General features: G+C 40.4%; 1 protein-coding gene across 26 annotated transcripts in view; it reads right to left on the bottom strand.

Annotated features, from left to right (window-relative positions):
• ESRRG (estrogen related receptor gamma) overlaps positions 1–21,805 on the bottom strand; it is a 389,265-nt gene that overhangs the window by 219,019 nt on the left and 148,441 nt on the right. For 9 of the 26 annotated variants that reach the window (XM_085054800.1, XM_085054797.1, XM_085054802.1 and 6 more), the window contains one exon: positions 7,027–7,180. The exons of 9 other annotated variants lie outside the window; for them this stretch is intronic. In XM_085054800.1, coding sequence (XP_084910926.1) covers positions 7,027–7,061 — 35 coding nt within the window. In that variant the 5' untranslated portion in view covers positions 7,062–7,180. The remainder of the gene's footprint in view (positions 1–7,026; positions 7,181–21,805) is intronic. 8 more of the 26 variants (XM_085054808.1, XM_085054809.1, XM_085054807.1 and 5 more) reach the window with 1 other exon arrangement.

Raw genomic sequence — 21,805 nt, 5'->3', positions numbered from 1 at the left:
CTCAGATGAAACAATAGCATTTTAAACAACAAAAGTGTTAAAAGAAATACATTTATTCATACCACTGAAACCTCCTGCAACAGCTGTGTTGAAAGGAAGGGGTCCAGTTGCCTGGAAAAGGGATTTTTTTGGTTTAATTTTTTTTAACTCTTTCCTGCGTGATTCTGAATAATTACTGGTTAATTTAAAGCAGTATTGCATGCAGTTACTGGCAATAAGATTTTGAAATCAGTATTAATTCTTTGAGACCATGCCTTTCTCTCTAGACAGATGTAATTTTAGATCTGGTATTGTACAAAGGGACAGAAACCTAGAGACAAGTAAATCATCACTCAAAAGATAGATGCTGATGATGATGGCACATGTACAAAATGTGCTTAAGATGGGGAGGTGGAGTACAAAACTTCCATTGCCATGCTTGAGGTTACCAAACTACTTTCAACCACTGCAAAGGCACAGCTGAGCTACAGATGTTCCTCCAAATGGGGATGAAGGAATTCATCCCCTATCATACAGACCTGCAAAGCCTGACTCTTAGATCAAGCAGGTTTTGCACAGCTCTAATTCTCTGATTAGGCTGCAAAATATCACCACCACAGACTCATGTTATTAGCGATATAAAATGAAGATATAAAATGAATATACCCAAACATCAGACATTTGCACCAGTAATATAAGTGTGGACTTGCTAAATAAAGGTGCTCTCATGTGATAATTATGATGGCCACATGCAGAAAGCAGCTTTCACAGCCATCAGGACAGCTCTTGTCACAACTCTGTTAGTGAGGCGAAGGAGCGCTAGGACAGGTGATGTACGTGAAAAGCCATCTGGTGAGTGAGAAAGAGCAGCCACATCCTGCCCAAACCTGAATACCCAAATGGAGCCACAGGCTGTTGTAGTAACTGGTCCCATGAGAAACAGCCTGGGGTGTAGATTGCTGCTGAGCATTTACCAGGACTGTGGGTTCCTACCTGGTGAGGGACATGCTGGTCCAACCCCCTCGAAATCATGCTCGAGTGTTATTAGCCACACTGTGATATCAGTTGACATTGCTATTCACATTGCAAGGTTACTTTTCAGATTCAGTGCAGGCTAAAACAAGCAATGTAAAAACATATTAAATGGAAGTTTTCCTGTTTGCTAAGGAACCTGCTTACCTGCCCTTACTATGACACCCATCTACACTGACACAGAGTCCAAACTTACCGCTGCTTACTCTTTACAGGTATCTAATTATTACTCAGAGACTGGGCAGGAAAAAACCTTAAACATACTGAAATCAGCAGAAGTGGTCCCACAACAGGGCTAGAACACATCCATCCTGTGTGTATGTTTTGCAGGCACAAAAGCCAAAGAAGAAGCATTGTAAGAAAGGATTTGATCCATACTAGCAAGAAAAGTGTGAAGTTATACAAGGAAATAAAAGACAAATGAACATAAAACGTCTAGCAGAAAATATGATCAGGATCTATGTTAACAGAGCAGGATCTTATAATGCACACTGAACTTAGGAGAGAAAGCCTGATAGACACCCTGCAGGGCTGCACTGGACCGAATCTGAAAGGCACAGGTGGCAGCAGCTTTGATGCAAATGTACCAGGCTTTTAAAAGACAGGGCAATTAACTAAAAGTAGGAAGTACCAGCTCATTTTGGGGGGAGAGGGAAAAAAAAAAAAAAAAGGCCACAGAAGGATACAGGGATTTATTGAAGAGGAATACAGATCACCCAGTGAAAATTAGGGTATGCCTGAAATACATCAGTGCTACTCTCCCTTTTGCCATCCTTTACTTTACAGGACATAACAGAGATCTATATTAGTTTCTGTTTTAGTGAAGACAACAACAGTTTGTGACAGTGAAGGCTAGAAAAGAGCAGCAAAGCTTTTGCCTAAATTCTATACTTTGTTTCAAAGCAGAAAGCTATTAAATCTTTTCTGCAAGTGTTTGTAAATACAGTAAACACTTTTTAATGTGCAAAAAGAGTATTTCATTTCCTTGTACAGATTCAGAGAAGTCGATCAGCCACATTCTTCAGAAACCTTCTAAGCAAGCAACGCAAGACATATATTTGGAATATGAAAGTTTAATCCTTCTCATTAAAACATGACAAACTTATAATTAATTGAGAATGGAGTCAATAATGAGAACATCCTTCAATGTAATGATGTTGGTACTATCAGCTTGTAATATGGGAATACGCTATAGAGAGTGAAGTATAATATGGAAAAATTACAAGTCAGTTTAAAAAAAGAAGAGCCTGAAAGTTTTGCCTTGAGCAGAATCTTTAAAACATAAATTTTAAATCCTCAAAAGTTACATTTTCCCCGTCTTCAAATGAGATAATACATTATGTTGTTTTCCTGTGATGAGGAATAATTCAAGGTCTTACATTGTCTGATTAATCTCTCAACCAATATTTAGAAAAGGTTTTTCTTTGAGCTAATCAAACTTGACAAAAGCAATCTTCAAACTATGCCACATTCACTGATTTGTAAGATATCTCAAACTTGTGTTTTATTAAATGCAGTTTAAATTAGCAACAGCTCTAAATTCACCTGCTTATGACACCCCCTGAATCTCGCCAATGATATGAAAGGTAGGTAAAAAGACTACATATTCAGATAAAAATTATTAGGACAAGCTGCCTTTTTAAAAAAAAAAAGCAAAAAAAAAGCATGTAGTTTTAGTTTAAAGATAACACTCAGCTACATCCCTATTACTCACACTACACTGCATTTTGGGGGGTAGTTGCATTCAGTTTACTTCTTCTGGAGATCACTGCCCTGATCTTACTGGATAAGGTCTCTCCAGTGATCCCTCCAAATAATGCCCATTTCTTTATCCACAGAAAAAGGCTAACATTCAATATACAATCTCACAACATTCGTAGGCTTCCATTATCACACAGTATCATTAGGTTCAAGGACATCACTCCAGAAGAGCAGTGTTATGAGGAGTAATGAAGCACCTCAACACTGCCTGGTAGGGATCACATACATACCATCCCAGAAGGAAGATAGCTTCCTTTCCTTCTGTGAGTGGTCACACGTGTGCAAAGGGGATTTTCCTATGGTTTGAGAATATGTTTAAATTTGGTTGCCTGACTCTGAGCACTAAAAGAGATTCCCTTTCTGAGTTAGCATAGTTGAGCAGGAGGGAAAAAAAGCTGTGGGAGACATGCAAGTATTAATTCCCTACTGCAAATCAGGCCTGCAGCTTATTCTTCCTCTCAAGTCACACTTGAGCTCTGGATAAATAAGTTTCTGACTTAAGCTACTGACTCCCCTCCATTTCCTCCTCGTGGTTGTGTGCAACTGAGAAACTGCATTTCTGGAAATTTCTATGATAAAATAACACAGTGCTCCATTAACAAAGCCTCATGTGTGTTAGAAGTTGCTAGTGCAAATCTTTTTGGGACTCAAGGAAGGATATTTAAATATTGGGTAACACACTCTGACTGGGAAGACTATCAATAGAGTTTCTCAATTTGTTTATATAAATGGGCCAACACTTTTAAAAGCACTTCAGAGCACTTAACTAAAGCAAACAAGCACTTGAACTTTAAATATCTAGCAAGAGAAGTCATTGACAAGTATGACTTGACTTAGTAAATCCCAATATCTTTGCAACCTTTCATTCATACAGTCTCTTCGTGAAGAGAAGCACCAGGCTCTCCTCTCAATTTCAGCTCTACTGTTAGATACAGAATGAGCAGGGTGAGAAACCACCTAGTCCCCCTTTGGTTCTTTTTGTTAAAGCAAACAGCTCTCCTTCTTCCTATACAGGGATCCTGGGTCCATAGCAATCTTGTAAATCAGCTTCTGATTTTGAAAATTTATTCTACGTCTTATTTGGCCCTTCAAGTAGGATTATTTCATCTTATAAACCTCATTTTCCCTGATATCCATGGTAGCAAAGCCTTGATTTGGGAATGTAAGATTTACCAAGCACCATCCCATTAATTCCCAACAGCTGTGGGAATAACTTGCTTACTCAGGACGAGGGTGCCTTTGGCAAGTGGTGCCATTGTCACATGCATTTTTTATATCTTCATGTTGATAGCACACCCCTCCCTAGCTACTGCATTATACACAACCACATTGGTCATTTCCTGACCAAATTAGTGTGATCTGGTTCACACACACTTCTCTGCTGATAAATCATCACCCAAATGAGTAAGAGGAAAGATTATTCTGGAGTTTTGGATGGTTTATTTTTTTTAACTGATATCTGGCTCAAGTACAAAGTTAGCCCAAAGAAACAAGAAGTTGTTCAAAACAAGTTTTTCTGATCAGTAGCAGGTAAATGTTGTTCCCTAAAATCTTAGAACATGTTTTTATTTTAATTTCTTTCTGAATATTTTTTCACACAGTCTGTATAATGTGGCAGAAAAGCGGTGGCGGAATAAACCTTCACTTTAACCTGGTCATTACCATCTCAGAAAAAGGAAATAAAATATTTTTAAACTATATTCTGGAGCTCAATGGCCACACTGGGCTTTTATTTTGCTGGTTTTAGGGGATATGCAGCATGTTCTGGAAATGGCTGCTTGGGATTTGTACATATTAGTCTGGTAATGAACATTCTCGAAACACTGTTTTGGTAGGAAAAACCCTCACAGTTGATGTTGAAAATGTGAACCACTCAGTGCTAAAGCCTCAGACTATGCACAGTTCCTAAAATAAATAGCTTTGAAAACTCTTTGAAACACCATGCAAGTCATAATTGGGTTTTAATGTATAAAACGGCTCAGTAATTTAAATGTTTGGAAAAGAAAACAGTCTTTCCTAGAGTTTATGAAGTGGTAAGTCTATTCCTTAGAATGATTAACTATGCAACCTGATTTTCAACACGAGTGTCTCCTAGCATATGCTCTCCACAGCTGACACCGTGAGAGCACAGAGTTTTACCAAATTAATATTCCAGGACCCAATTCTGATATTAAATTCCCATTCCTCACCTCCTCACCTTGAGTAAGTGCCTTGGTTTCTACAGAAGTAGTTTTACTTCCTATTCTTAAACAAGTGAAATCAGGATTAAGCTCTGCTCCTCATGCATTTGGGTCTACTGAATGAGAAATTAGATTTGTATGTACAGGATGCATATCATGACATTTCCACTAGAAACTAGAAAAAAACCCCAAAACTAAAACACCAACAAAAAAATAATCCCAAACCCAGAAAATGAATAACATTCAAGGATAATACAATAGTTGTTCACTTATAGAAAATTTTTAGTAGCAAATGTGTATTAGAAAAACAGACAAAGTACACCCAGGACAGCATAAAGAACATTTTTTGGGGAAAATGCCCCAAATAATGTCCCATTTTAGACTAGTGATAAAACAAGACTATGACAAATGAAAATTCAATTCAGTTTTGAACACATTGCAAGTAAGTAACAAGATCTAATAATTTACAAAGTCCTTCAAGAGCTCATGGCTTTGGTAGAAATTAATTAAATGGTGAGGTGAAATTAAAGAATAAAAGAATAAACTTAGACAAGATGACCTGAGAGAGAAAAAGAGACAAAAGCAGTGAAAAGAAACAGATCCAGGGAAAGTACTACTTCATTCTAATAATAGATTCATCAACAGAATATCTGTATGCACTAACACCTAATTTGAGCATCCTGAGTTCTGATCCTGATTTCCCGAGATGGCAACTACAATATTAAAAAAAAACTCAAATTGCTCATTACTAGAAATAGATTGATTTGCATGAGAAAAATGCAGAGTTAAAATTCCCATTTCATTCAAGAATATTAAGATCCTAAAATAAAGTCTCAGAGTAAGTCCTATCTCCGAGGCCAACACTTCCCTCCTGCTGGTGACAGCATCATTGCCCCTGGGACCTGGGAAACACCATATATGGTGGCCACAGGGAATAGGATGTTTGTGAGAGCCCAGAAAACCTGAACAAGGGCTTAGGAGATGAGCGTGAGAACTTGCAATTCCGTTTGGTATTCAAAGACAAACAAACAGAGAAACATCCAAGTGGGAAACACCATCAACAGCAAAAGGCCTGACTTTACTCATGCCAATCTGAGCAAAAGCTGTGCTCATACTCAACTTTTCTATTTCTCATAAGCTTTCCAACCTTCAGCAAAACTTGCTGTTACACATGGTCAGCTACTTCATTTATCCCAAAGTATGTAAATGTAAAATGACTAAAGACACACGAGTTTACCCTGGTGCAGAAGCCAATTGCCAGAGTAATCCAATGTGGTGTGTTGGGCACAAGGTGATGGCTGACATCCTGCAGTCAGCACATTTTAAGCTGCTTACTGGTTTTAAACTGCTTACTGGTTTTAGGTCTTAAATTGCTTACCAAATACTAACTTTAGTTACATTTGGGTTGGGTTTTTTGGGGGTATGGAGGAAAGAGAGGGGAGTGGACAGTATTAAATTAAATAGAAACAAATCACTAAGTATTAGAAAAACAGCAGTTCATTTACCTGCTGCTCTAGAGAACAGCTCGGGAATATAAATTTTTGTTTTCCCATACCTAAGCGAAACATTAGGTTGTCTGAATTGTCCTCATCCCCTGAACACTACATGTGAGAGCTCTTATTTTTGTGTTCCAGCACTTTAAGCAGAGTTGCTTGTACAGTTGAGAGCCACCTTAATGTTCTTCAAAACTACACTGGAGTATGAGAAACTCTTCATTTTGAAGGTAAGAGTTTGTCAGTTTCTAGGACCTTCAGCCACTAACCCCTCTCTCATCCATAAGTGTCTAACACATTTCCCTTTTAAACTTACTGAACAGCCAAAACACATTATTTTAACATCTCTAAAACGCTGTCTCTGATGACCCTGGTCTCCAGCAAAGTTCAAGAGCAGGACCAAAATTGGAAAGGTCGGTTTAAAGGTTAAGCCTGAGCCCTTGCAGCACCTGAAGTGCCACCCTTCAGGAGGCAAACACCCCTCCCACTGCTGGCTGCAGTCTCCCACCCCCCGGCAGCTCCGGCTCGTTCCACCAGACAAATCTGAGAGGAGAGGGAGCGAACCCCCTTCATGGACTCACCATCCTTTTCTAGTCACATTCACTACGCATTGCATTAGAAAATCGTAACGGTGTTAAAATATTTTGGCAGGATTTGTTATGGCCAGATCACTCACTTCCTTTGGGACACACAAAGCCTCCTCTGGCAATGAAACAGCCCAAATGTCAGCAAATCCTATAGAACAGAAAACGGTCTGTCAATGTAAAGCCTAAATGAATCTCCAGTTAAGCAAAACAAAACAAAACAAAAACTGTATAACATAAAAATTCATATACAGAAAAAAGAAACAACCAAGAAATGTTCACTTTTTATTAAGGTTTCTATTTTCCCCACCCTCCAGAAACTTTTGAACAGCATTACAATGAATTCATCACAAGGTGCTATTAGAGCTCAAGCTCCCTCCAAGTGTTACCAATTCACGGACAGATTAGAGGGCACATTAATAACATAGTTAATATGAAGTGTTTAGAGCCTTTACGTCGGTGACAAATACGACTCAGCCAAATTTCCTGACCATTGAGGCCACGGAGGAACAATTTGGTAGATTTCATCAACAGTTCTAATTATGTTCCTGTCAAGTCGAGAACAAAGTAATCCATAACTGGGGGGCTGCTCGGAGACAGTGCCACGTGAGAGTAATTTATGCCCAGGGCCCTCGCTGTAGTTAGTGTGCACAACGCTTGACTAACAAGTGGGTTCAAAAAAAGGAATTTATTAGGGAAAACACAGCCCTCCAGCTCCAAGCAACTCATCAGGTGCAGGCTTAGCAGGAGTTATGAGGCAAAGTCTTCTTGTTTATAAAAGCATCTAAAGTCCACACTGGCCTCAGCGGGTTTTAAAGCATGGGATTTTAGCCCAAGGCTTCTGCTGGAGCTAGGTAAGCCAAGGCCAGGGTGCAACCCAGCCCCCTTTGAAAACCATCCCAGTCCTTGGGACAGTGGCAGCACCACCTGAGAGGCCGAGTGGTACCAATGCCCTTTTGCAATCCTATAAATAACATGCTAATGAAAGATGCAAGGGGATTATTAGTAACAGTAAACTAAAATGTCACAATACACGATGTGTTTCTTACCACAGCCCAACTGGGAAACAGGCTGAGAAAGGGAGGGGAGGAAGGTAAATGGGGGAGAAGCTGTCATGTAATTTTGAGTCATTTTCCACTGTGATCTATATTGGGATATGGCTTCTATCCTTTCAAACAGGATCATTTTATACATGACACTCCTGCTGCATTTCACAAAAAGGCAGGAGTGTCTCCCTAGTGCTCAAAGTGCAAAGCCTGGCAGTGGTCATTCAGGATCAGTTACTTGCATATGCAGTGAGATGTTAGAGAAAGTAAAATTATGCATTCCAAATGTATTTGAGAACAGTGTCTGAAAACAGAGGGTAAAATAACATTAGCAAAAAATCAGATCCATATGAGAAACAGAAAACACTCAATGGGTTTTAAAGCATGTTTTTTTTAAGGTATCTGTGGGCATACACTATTGTCAGCAGTTTTAGGTTTTTATTTATCAAGACAAAACCCACAGCATTTAGTGGACCAAGCATCAGTTCAGATGAAGGGAGTGGTCAGACCAAGGACCCATTTCAGACTGATTTGCCATGTGGCCCCAGAAAGGCTGACCTCTTCACATTTCCCATTGCTAGAATGGGTACAGGTATGCAGATTTATACCCACATGACATATCTTGCCAATGGATTTTTGACTATAAAACCATTATTGGCTTCACTAAACTATTGGTTTTTGTTCCATTTTAAATGACTAGTTGACCATCAGCATAGAGGAAATGCAGAGCCCAGCTGGGGAGCACTACATCAAAACCCTGAGCTGCTTTCACAATCTACTAAAGTTTCTTACCCAGATTTGCTTGAACTTGCAAATTCTCTGACATCAAGTCTAGGAACTTTCCCAGTCCCTAGTCTCATGTAACTGAAGCGTCACAGATTTATGATTACTTGCTCCCAAGGATGAAAAAAACCCCTACACTTCAAAAGCAATGGTGGCTTAAGCTTCACAAGGAGGAAAAGAGGAAAGGCAAGGACGCAGTCCCATTCTGCAGATGTGAAAAGAGAAACCTCTCTGCAAGTCAGACAGACAGTAGTTCAGAAGCCAAGCAATGCCTGGACGTTCTAATTCCCAGACTCGTGATTCAGTCACAAGACATGCTTCCTTTCCTGGTGAAATGTCATGCTGCCGCATGCTTCTGTTACAGAACACATCCTAACCAAGTGTAGCAAAAGCATGATGATCCCATTAAGTATCTAACATCTAATACCTTGTGAAAACTAATTTAGTGCTTTATCAAATCTCTAGTTTGTATGTAGAGCATAAACTGGCTACATTTGCTAATAGGGCAGATTGACCCGTCCCATGTATTATCAAACCACATCAAAGTCTGCTGGAGGACATAGCCTTAGCTACTTATTATCCCTTGCATTAACTCTCTCACTATATACTCAACCAATATATTTTCCTATAATACACCTGTCATGATTTTGCAGGGAAATCAGCAATTCTGAACAGTGCAGCAGTTAGATAACAGGACTAAACCCATCATGGTCGCCTGGCTTTCCAATCTGCTGCTAATTGGCATGGACAGAAGCCCTTAGAGCTGGGCTTGCTCAACAGCACACCACTGCTGGGCCCCAGAGATTCAGCCTCTTAGTTAGATTTGTATTTTTAGAGCTTGAGTCATTCACATGATTTCTTCACGATTTATTACATGCAAGAGAAATAAAGTTGGATGCCAACACCTTCAAATTTACAAGATTATTTTCTTTTCTTCCTTTTGGCAGAAAAAGGTCATATTTTGCAAGAGAACATGTGGCTTAGTAATCAGGAAAAAAGTGCTAGAATATTAGTAATAATAATGTTAGCAATATTAGATACAATGAGAACATCTTTCCTGGCTTGGATGCTATGCAATCGTATTCCCACGTGTTTATTTAGGGTCTTATGTGTGACACTGTATAATGAATTATATATCTGAAGCCATGTTTCTAACTGTCTGGCAACCTGCATATATGGCTAATGGAGGGTCTGGTTGGCTGTTTTGTTTTGAACTAACAATTGCTACTATTTTCTGTTAGGTACTGTTTGTCTTTGGACTTGGAAACCCTGAGCCATTGTACATGGATCTCTTGCTGACCTTTGTGACCATTTGACTACCTATCATCACTGGAATCCAGGAGTTAGTGGTGGAATATGAAAAATAAAATAACAAAATACTCCCTCTTCAAAAAGAAATCCACTCAACAGAAATAAAAATGCCTCTCTCACTTTGCATTTGTGATTGCTATGTAGTTCTAAAATATAATTATATCCATCATACAACCCTAGTTGTTCACATTTAACATTTATTTTCTCTTTGTATGGCCTCTCAAGCAATGCCATCTTCTTTCCCCTTATAACTTCTGGCCCCTCATGTTTTAAACGCTAATGTAAACAAATAAAATGCATTTAGGGGGGCATGTGGGGGTATTATTAGGAGGTTTGTATATTTCTTGGTGATCCCTGATCCCATTGTTGATGGACCATTTTTAATCCAGAGAATCTTAAAAACTGCTTACAGCCCAGCTGTGGTTTAGTATCACCAACAAAGGCAAGCCAATGCAGTAGTTTTTCTACAGAGTAAAACTTCTAACAAGTAAACTTTTAGCCAGGGGGAATAAATTAGACAACAACAACAAGAAGGTGGGCAGTGAGTTAAAACATCACAATTCTATGTTACTGAATTGAACTGCAAGTCTTTGGAGCTTTATCCCCCCCCACCTTCCTCTCCCTCTATATTTTTCTTCTTCTGTTTTTATGTTGAAATCACAGGAACTACGCAGCCTAGCAAGGCTGTAATCACTCAGCAGGAACCTGGCACAAGCACAATGCAACCACCAGCCAGGCAGCAGGAAACTGAAGGAAATCTCTCTCTCCCTCCCCCCCAGGTTTCTTAAAAGGGGCTCGGCGTGAATGAATCTTCCCGGTAGCCACCAACAATTTCTTATTCCTTCCGAGCAATCATCAATTTCAGCATCAAGTGGTTTAGTGGCTCTACAACTGGTAGTGGCAGCGGAGTAAGCCCAGCATGCAAACGTTTTGGCTAATTTAAAACCCTTGTGCTGCCGAATCAAACATGACAAGACAACAGTAAAAAGAGAGGCTATTATCCCAAATGAGAGTCGGCGGATGGCTGAAATTGGCTTGAGTGGCAGAGACAAAAGAGGTGGAAGGAGCAGGGACAACCAGGCATGATAACAGCAGATACAGTGTGCACTTTCTCCCCCACCCCCAGTGCATTCACATGTATCCCACCTGGAGGAAAAAAAAGGAACATATCTGAGTTTCATGGCCAGGCTGAAAAAATACACCTAAGAAGATTCAAAATAAATCAATACCTGGTAAAGCATCTGCCCCCTGGATATGGGGAAATGTAATTTAAGAGACATCATTCTTCCAATAGAAACCCTAACACTCTGAAGACAAAACCTGTCATTTCCTACCTGAATTCATGTCCTGCTGCCCCAAGTTCATTCCCATGAGTTGAGAAGCAACTGAGTTAGGGCAGAACAACTTCAAAATGAGAATGATCTGTAGCATGGCTAGTGGTGAATAGCTGCTACACACAACGAGCTCACGAAGAGCCCAGATCTCAAAGAGCTGCTGGAGAGGAAATGTGGAGGGCAGAGGAATTAATTTTGCAAGGCAACTGGGAGACCACAACCATTCTCACGATGTTGAGAGCCACGAACCCTGGTGATGGCTTGCAGCTCACAGAATGATGACCTGTGGGATCACTGGAGAGCAAGCAAGTTGTCTTTTGCAAGATTAACAATTTAAAAGTGCTGAAATTAATTTTGTGTAATAGCTGTGGGTGCAGACTCCTTACAAAGTAGGTTGCAAGGTCAGCAAGCCTCCTAAAGCCTTTTAAAATACAGCTTTTTATAGGGACAGTAGATTTAGGGTGGCTTAGGGCTTAAAGATCTAAAAAGCAAAAGAAGGGTAAGAGGTCATTTCCTACCACTTCCAAATCTTGGGTGAAGACATGTTCTCTGTTTTGCTTCTCACTCTATGACATACACTTATTGGTATATTCAAAGCTACTTGAGGCAATATGGGTTTCTTAGGGTAGGAAAAGTGAAAAAAGACATTAAAATGAACCATGAGAACCAGATTAACCAGTACACAACAGGCTCATCACACTCATACTGGAACATGCCCACCTGTGTTGCAAAAAAGCAGTGAGAGAGGAAAAAATAAATCTAGGAGACTGAGAGACTGGGAGGGGAAAGACAAGGGCAGGGGGAGTGCTCACACCCTTGCCATCATTCAGAAGTAGTTCACCTGTGATTCACATCTGCCTCCTTATCTGAGATCATTACACTCTAAATTACTGTACTGTACAGAGTGTTTCAAGGAACAGCTGGGCTCAACACTAAAACCAAAACCAACCATTTAAAAGAGATGTGCTCAGCTTCACACCCTCTATCGCTCACAACACAGCAAAATCTGCTCATTAATGCTCCCTTCTAGGACACTTGCCTCCCACATTTCTACCAACAGCATCCAACTAATTGCACAGGTAAAGTTCACACCATGTGCCAGTCTGGGAAATAGAAACAGGGAATGTGTTTTGCACCACTATATAGGATGGTCTGAATTTACTGAAATTAAGCAATGTTGCCTTGAAAAATATTTGCATTTTGTGCAGTTGGACCTGTGTGAAAGGTGGATTCATGAATTTCAACAGAAGTCCAGCCCCCAAAAAAGCATGCATCCCAATGCAAAGAAACATTCCATATGTACAGAAACCCACTTGGTCTTGCAAACATATTCAGGGAACCAAGAACCCCGGGGAAGCACACAACCAAAATGGATACAGCATGTGGGCTTGTTTCATCCTGCCCACTTCTTTTCAGTCTTTTCCCCCATAACATGAAAGAAACACGTGGCTTAGTTTTCAAAGGAAAACCAAAACCAGTAACATGCCAAGCATCAGGCATGCCAGCTGTTCTTAGATAGCCCACCCTGGGACAAGCGTCACCCAACAGAGAAATCTATGTCACCCAGCCATAACAGGCAAGCAGAAACATTCCAGCCTTTGCAGCGTGTTTTCCTGTGTATCCAAACTTGGTTACTGTGGTCCTGCAGCAGAGGGGCCCCTTCCCTGGCAGTGAGGTAACTGATGGTCATTAGGGAGGACAGAATTAATTCTGCTGCGAGCCTGGCGCTGACAGGGGCCAAAACAAACGCAGCAGCCATTTTTCTCAGCCTCTTCCACAGGGAGTTGGAACAAAGAAAGGAGCCCAGGGGAAATACTGAAGACATTACAAGAAAATAATTTCAGATGCATATGAATACTGCCACCAAATACTGTGTGCTTTCAGGCTGACATATGCTGGTGTATGTGGTGTTTGTTCCCTGTTTTTGTATCAAAGTTGAATTTGTATCTTCAAACAGCACTCCCAAGAAAAGTCCAGTTCACAGTTCAGCAAGGAACTGCTTTAAAAGGCAAGCCTGATACAGGTCCTTAGGGCACCTCATCCATCCTGCACTTGGATGGCATTCTCCACCAAGGGACCCCATTAGGAAGGAAGGGCAAACTGAAATCCTAACCCAAAGCAGCCTGAAACAGCACCAGCATACTGGTGTAGCAGCGATGGATGAGCCTCCATTTGTCTTCAAAGCATGGGAAGCCAATATATCTGCTTCAGAGCAAGCTCAACTTTACTTTCCAACCTTGTAGTGTACTTAAAGCTAAAATGTATATCATCTTTCCATCCGTGGATAAGGCAGCAGAAGAGTGTCACCCAAGACTCCAATTAAACAGATTGGAAGTGATGCACTTCCAGTGCAACTCCATACAGCAAAACACCCTGAGATGCAGCGTTTAAAATCAATCGCCCAGGAAGACACTGCCACAAGCTACAAGCAGTTTCCTTTCCCCTCCATGCAATGGAATAATTCAGAAGCATCTTATGCTAGTACAAAGCTTGCTGGAAAATGCAGTTGCTGTAGGAACGCTATCAATACCGGAGGTATCACAGATCCTACTCTCCCTGCAGAAGGTTAGGCCCTTCCAAGCAGGAAGAAACAATATGTTTGTTCTGTGGCCAAAGTAATTATAGACTTGCCTATATTGCTTCATATTTCTCTTTTCATAAAAGAGCTTTGTATTGGTGTTGAACAAGCCGAGTTATGAGACTGGAAGTCTCCAACCTAAACTTAGGTCTGGCAGAAGTAGAAAGAGCTTCACTCACTTCAGGAAAGGTGATTTTGTTTATGCCAGGACTGAATGTGGCCAAATATTCAACACTGCTCATTAAAATATTTAAGCTTAAACAGGTGTAATTCCCTCATGGATAATATAAAAGTATACATCTTCAGACTTCACATGTTTTTGTAGCAACTACATAATATTACAGGAGGAACTCACAGTCTTCATCCATGGGGGCAGTTCCAAGGAGAACACAGAGATTCAAACACTGTAATACGAAACATGCTTGATTGAAGAATATTATATTTTTGAAAGCTACACCTGCCTATAGGAACCTCTATCCAGGGCTGTTATTTACAGTTCAGGGGTATCTATTGTTCCAGGTGAGATCCTCCTGCACCAGGAGCTGTACAAGTGCCATGAGAAGACCACCATGACCAATGCACACTGTGATTCAAAGGTACCAGCCAGAGAGCTGCTGAGAGCACTTGTAGTTCTTGTGCTCCAGCCAGGAGCCTAAACCTAAAGGTTACCCTGTCCTGGAGCAGCACCATATCACCTCTAGCGCCAATGAGGCTGACCAGAACTGGATATATCTGCCTGCCTATTCAGTTCATATCAGGAAGAAAGGAGAGAGAAAAAAAGGAGAGGGGAGGGGAAAAAAAAAAAAAAAAAAAAAAAATTCAAGGTCAGGCATTTACGTATGAGGCACATACCTTGTATGAGAAACAGCAACACGGACCCAAATCCCCAACCAGCACCAGAAACTGCCTCCTCCTGCTCAGTCCACAATTAATTAATTTTTAACAACTTATTTCACTCCAAGTGCCAGACCAGTTCCATTCCTATCCGTGTTCAAGATCACAAAAATACATTCCACCAAAAGTCTTTCTAGGTACCTATGTTTACTATCCTGAATCCAGCGAGAAGGCTAATCAAGGTATTCTGCCCATCTACAAAACCTAAGTAGTGGTGGACTAAATCAAGGAGAGCTGTGTTCTCTGACATACCAAGGCAACTCACAGGGTGTCATCCTTAGCCACTGAAAAACTGCATGGATGAAATGTCTAAAAAGACTGTCCCGAACCTCATGTTTAAACTCTTTGCCTAAAAGTTTTAACCTTTTTTCCCTACATGTAAGACTTTGAATTGGTCCTGACCAGCAGGAGAGTGGGGAAATACAAGAGCCACACTCTTCCATCTGCTTCTCCTTGGGATCAAACACTTCTCATGAAACAAATGTGTTGCTTCAAAAGCTTTTGTTTTACCTCAACCTGTAAAGTTCTAAAGACCTCTCAAAACAAGTCTCCACAGCCTGGAAGATGACAGTGAAACAAGAAGTCCAGCCACTTCCTCACCATTGCTGTGCCTCAGCACTGTGTGCCCACAGTATGGCACTAAATTTGAATGCCTTGCAAAAGAAGTGGGAGAGGGAGAGTAGGAAAAATGAGACTGAGATCTTGACAGAAAACAAAGGAACAGAGACCTCAGTCAGCCAACCTCGGCTGCAAATGATTTCCATGAGCTTCTGCCTCTGTGTGACACAGATAAAAAGAGGTTTCTCTTTCTCTGAGACACCAAAAATATCGGAATCTAACAGTGATTTTTAGCACACACATAAATATCTATATACCTATATTATGTAGGTAGAGGGTACTAATTTTACTGAAGTCATTGCCATACCCAAGATTATTAAGCATCAGTTCCAGGAAAAACATCAAGCCTTGGTCACAGTACCTGATGTTATTCTCTTCACCTCAACATCTTCATTCCTAACAATCACAAGCCCAAGAGACACCACACTGATGCTGGAATGATTTTTGCCTTTCGTTCCTTTATATATTCTCTCCAGCATCAATAGTCTATAATGGTTTTCCCAAAGCCTCTGTAAGACGCAAAAGAATCTGATAACTGTTGCAATACTCAGAAAACTGGGAAACTTACTATTTTCATTGGGGGGGCAATGAAGGCAACCTTGCAGTCGCCTTTGAACTTCTGTCTGTACCACTGGGATAAACGCACTCAATATCAGGAAAAGAAGCACTAGGAGGGCTTTTATGATGCAGTACATGAAAAAAAGAGGGAAAAAAACCCCCAAACTGTTACAACATGTCCTGTTCCTATTCTGCTTTTTTTTTTTTTTTTTTTTTGAGATAAAGCCTCCTTCTGTCAGCAAAAAATGTTCCATATTTTCAACAGGATTTTAGCTGCAGTCTATGTAGAGGATTTTCAGACCAGACATTATTGTAGCACTAAAGCACCTTAAGAATATTCAGCCAATTGATCAAACCATTCAGATACATACCCCCAAAAAAAAAAAAACCAAAAACAAATCAAGAAAACCTGAAGCTCAAGAAAAAAACAGGGTAGTAAACACTGAACTCTTTTTTTTTGCCTTTTCTCCCTTAGGCACATAGAGCAGTCATTAGGGAACAGTCCAAAGCAGCTGAGGAAACTCATTACTAATATAGTAAACATGGCCAGGTTGCCATTTTGGGGATTTTTTTTTTTGGTTGGTTTTTTCGTGGTTTTTTTCCCCACCTTTCCCTTTCATATAGGGATGAAGCATGCATAGACTTTTGGGACCTGACTGTGTTATGGAGCAGGAACGACGTGCCTCCAGCCCTGCTCCACAAACCATTCCATCAGCAGAAGTCTCCGGCAGGTCAGAGACAGACTAACTTTTCCAAGGTATTAAATTAAAAGATGTTGAATTAAGTTAAACGCCCCACATTGAACTGACATTTCCCTTTTTTAATGCAAGCTAAGATTGATGAAAAATACCACTTATCTACATTAAGGGTCAAAATATCCAGCAAAGGAAGCCTCTGGTTCAGCGCGTCAGAGCAAAGTCAGTCTTACATAATCCGGGGACCAGAACGCGGATCACATTCTGATGATCCAATTAATGGTGGGATACTTTGCAATCAGCCAGGAAGCAAGGCCCCTAACAGATTGTGGGGCTGTAACATCAATTTCTTAAGTGCATTTAAAGGATTACAAATGTTAGTCCTGGCTTGAGATTGAAACACCTATTGAGGTGCTCTGAACCACATTACAGTAATTGGGTACCTGAATTAATGCCATTTCTTCTGATGGGCGAGTTGAATACATTGGAATTACGGATTTCGTTTGCTGTGTTTCACTTTCAGCCTTTCTTTTCTTCTTCTCAGAGCATAAATCTGAGGCAGAATATCTCTTTTTATCTAGATAGTTTTAATTACAGCCCTGAGGCACCCAAGTACTGTCCTGATTTTACCTTCTGGATTGTTTGGGTGCACTACTTCATTTAAAAAAAATTATATATACGTTGCTTATTATTTTACCATGCAATGACATTAAGAGGGGATTTTTTTTCCTTGAAGCTTCAGGGGGAAGAGGGAATAGGCTGCTGAGACATGGAGAAAGAAAAGCCTTTCTTTCCCTTCCCCTATCCCTCTTCCACTATGTAAACCTTTTTATGCATGCACCAGATACCATTTGCAGTTTTACACCTCTAGAGAGCTAGAACTAGGGCTGCCTCAATTAGTCTTCTATTCCTTCTGAGGTCAGTTCAAGTAAAGGTCTCCATCATATCAAACTGGCAGGAATGCTAACTACCTGGGTATCTCAGACCATACAGGGTTCAGCTAAAGAGCTTAAAAAACACATAGCTGAATTCAAGAGTATTCAGTAAATATACAGCATAAAGCTGTATTTGTGTGCCACAGACTAAATTTACTCAGTGTTTTAAAATCTAAAATAGGTTATGGCACAGGTTTGTTTGTATGGCTTTTCAGCCAGGCAGTGTCTCTGTTACACCGCAGTACAGAACATATAGGACACACACATTTTCCTCCTGGATCATCTGAGTTTTGATAATTAGAGTTATAGCAGGGAATTCCATCCCTTTTTGTCCTCAGCGTCTGTGGCACTGACATTTCAGCGACCCCGGCGGTGATTTCTCACTCGCAGCTAACTGGAATGTACCCAGCCATGATATAATGCCCACGCTGTGAGGAAAGAGGTGAGAAACAGAGCGTGGTATTCCAAATATTCCAGTCTGCTTCGTACCTTTCATTTAGCTGGTTACAGCACATCAGGCTTAGATATTGTTTTAATTACTTTTTTGGGGGGGGTCTATTTGTGATTAGTTAGATATACATGCACACATATACACATGCATATTTTAATTTTCATGTATTATATATCCTTTCTGAGGTATTCCAACTTTTTGTCCTGTACTGAGGATTCCATGTAAAAAAGAAACTGTGATGCTGCAGTGATTCTGCTTTAATTTTGGTTTTGCTTAAGATAACTGTAAACAGCAAAGATACAGGAGCTATTTATCTTCATTGCTGGTTAAGAGGAAATTGTAGCATATACCTTAGGGGAGCTAAGGAAGCACAATGATTTAACAAGCATATGAAGGAAAGAGACAGCTTCTAATTCAATAATAGAACTTTCTGATGCTTAGGAAAGTGGTTTGCACGGTTTAGTCAGAAACCCTTTCACAGTTAACTATTTTATTTTATTTTTTAAAATCTATTTCCCACCACATAAGAGCCATAAGATTTAGGAGGGGTCACCAGGGACCTTTCAGCTATGCTCCTTCTCTCTCTTGAACAGTTTTGAATGCTCCTTAATATCCCATCTCCACCAACATGGGACATTCCTAGAGTTTAGAAACAACCCCTCTGAAACACAATAAAACCTATAAACTGTCTCCACATATGACATGATTAATCAGAGAATAGACATAGTTTCATTGTAAGGGCCACACGATGAAGCAGAGCATAAGGTTTTTCAAAAAGTGTCTTGCAAATCTCAGTTCCAGTTTCAGAGCAGTTTTTGACTCATTAGATCATGCTGGCTGAAATGATTTACATACAATGACAATGCAGACCCCAAGGACTAGTTAGCTGTTTAGCAGCATATACATTTCATATAACCACTTCCATACATCTGGTTTTAAATTCATTAACAAAAATTAATTGCTACCCAGTGGTCTACATTCCACTGCACACAGCTTCAATACACTTTCTAAATTACTGCTTACTGTCACTCCTCCCAGCAATCCTACAGACAAGTTAAACTTTGCTGCCTTGAAGGCATTGACTACCAATTTGTAGCAAAGCTCATGTCTAGGTTCACAAGAATCAACAGCTGAACTTCAGGCAATTTGTCTTGTTTTTAATATCTCATCAATATTTTGGAATAACAGAAAACTTTCCTCCTCTCCCCCTGTGGCAAAGGCAGAGTGATGCCCTTAGGGTCCCCCTGCAGAGACACAGCAATAACAGCTCCAACATGCTCAGAAAGCCCCAGTCTCACTAAGGTTCATCTTGGACCCGATTCAAAGTTTACTGAAGTCATAAGGAAACTTTGCATTAGCTTTGCATTACCTTCAGTTCAGACTTTCCAGTCCCATTGTCCCCCTTCTCCCCAAACCTTAATTGAGCTCTGCTGTGTAAGCATTAATTATGTTGTTATTGTTGTGGCATATTCAGCAAGAAGTGACTAGTGGTAACGCCGTCCAAATGTCTGTCTGCTTTTTTATGGCTTGGATAAGGAGGAAAAAAGTTACTTTTCATAAGTAATTAACAGAAATTAGTCTTGGGTTTTTACAGATGCATAATGATTAGGACCCAAGGGGGAGGTAAGGTTCACTTTTTAGTAATAACATTTAATGGATAAAAAATAGAAAAGTCTTTCCACACTCTTTCCATCATATTTCCCAAATATTTACAGTGTACACCTCGGGTTTGAAACAAGCCAGGGAGAATTAATGCATTGTTTACACTTGGAATCCGAGGTGGCCCCGTCCCAGCAGGGCAGTACAATGTGCTGTATCTTTCCCTTCTCAGCACTTATCTTAATCTTAATAACTAGCCAGACAACTGACTCCAGAGTCCTGGGCTTATCGACTGGAATTCGTCACATGCACACAAGAGAAGACAAGAAATGCATTATATAACAATGCCATACAAATCATTATCTTTTAATATTTAAAAGTATGTATTCAAAGTCTGATATGAAACCATTTTGGCTGAACTCAATTCCACTGGCTGTTATTAAATTTGATAGCAAATGAACAAAAATACACTTGTAACGTATTTATCTGCAGAAGAGTTCATTTGCAACAGATCAAAAGGCTGCTTCTTACTGCATTTTAGCTACTGCTATCAAATGCAATCTGCTTTTTAAACATGCTTTGATATGGGAAGACTGTTTTCAAAACAGGTTAATAGGAAAGATATATATTTATTTTTCTCCAATTCTCCCAAGCACCAAGAAATACCCAGAGCGTGAACAGAAGGTCTATTGCGCCCTCACTGTGTGTCTACGACAAGATTTCTTTGAAACAAGGTTTTCATATTGCTTATGTAAACATTTCAACTGCAGCCACCAGGTGCTTGGACGGTGCTTTGAAAATTGTCATATGGATCTGAATTTTGGTTCTGGTGCCTCACACTAAATGGCATTTTCGCCAGGAGGCAAAGACAAGAGAGAACCACAGTGCTGGGGGAAGTCTCTGCTGCAAGGCTGCTCCTCCTGAGAGGGTTTTCCTGTCTTTCCCTGCACCTCCATGGTAAGAACTGAGCAAGTATCTAGAAAGGTGGTGAGGGGGGAGCAGAAGCACAGGGAGAGTAATGATTAGAGTGCACTCTTGCAGAAAGAGGGGAAAGGACAAAGATTTTAAGCACACACTCTGTCAGTATTCCCTCTCCCTGCAAAAGGCTAAGAGAGACGATGGATACCTCACTCACTTGCATTACTAACATGCACTTGAAGAAGGCATATATGAAATGACTACGGGCTAACAAAGATGCTGTAAATTCGCTCCTCTCCTCTGCCTGCTTTGCTCTAACCCAGCCTATACAGCATTCCTCATGCCAAGTATTACACCCTCAGCGATGGGATTCATCCAACAGAAGACAATGGAGCTGCGCTCAAAAAGACTCATTGAGAGTGCCAGATTTTTTACAAATATCTTTTCCACACTAAAAACTTTTGCAGATTACCCCAGGCCAATCTTTGTGTTAAATCACAAACCACAGTAAATCAATTAGCTAATCAATCCCATCAGGCAATCAATTAACATGAACTAAGAAATCCCTGAGCAGACATATTCTCGTGTGAAGAAAGGTCACTCACCAGGGCCTTTATATGTCTGTTCATATTAGTTTAAGCCCAGGTTTAGAAGGAGAAATTTTCCTCTGATAACAGTTCTTTGTATTGATGTGTCAGCACAGACACCTAGTCTCCGTGTGCGTCTGGCAGAGAGCGTCTCTATTTTACTCGTGTAATAACTAGAGGCCACTTTCAGAAGAGGGAATCTGAGATTTGTGCTCTGATGCACTGAGAGACAAGACCTCTTTCAGTGCCACTGAAAGGACTTTGCACCAGGCTGTGTAATGGTACCTAAGCAGGAGGAAACAGGCCTTTTTCAGGCCTGCACCTCAAAAACTATAACTGCGAGCAAATTTGCCATCACCCCCAAACTGGATTGGTGTTGCAAAGTCAATTATTTCATCCAGTTGCTAAGGTCAGGTTCAGTCCCAGGAAGAGCTGGGAGAAACCTGTTTTGAATGCCTGAAGAAACCCT

Source organism: Lichenostomus cassidix, chromosome 3, assembly GCF_008360975.1.
Source record: "Lichenostomus cassidix isolate B80296 chromosome 3, HeHo_3.0, whole genome shotgun sequence".
Lineage (NCBI taxonomy): Eukaryota > Metazoa > Chordata > Aves > Passeriformes > Meliphagidae > Lichenostomus > Lichenostomus cassidix.
This window is presented reverse-complemented; position numbering and strand designations above follow the sequence as displayed.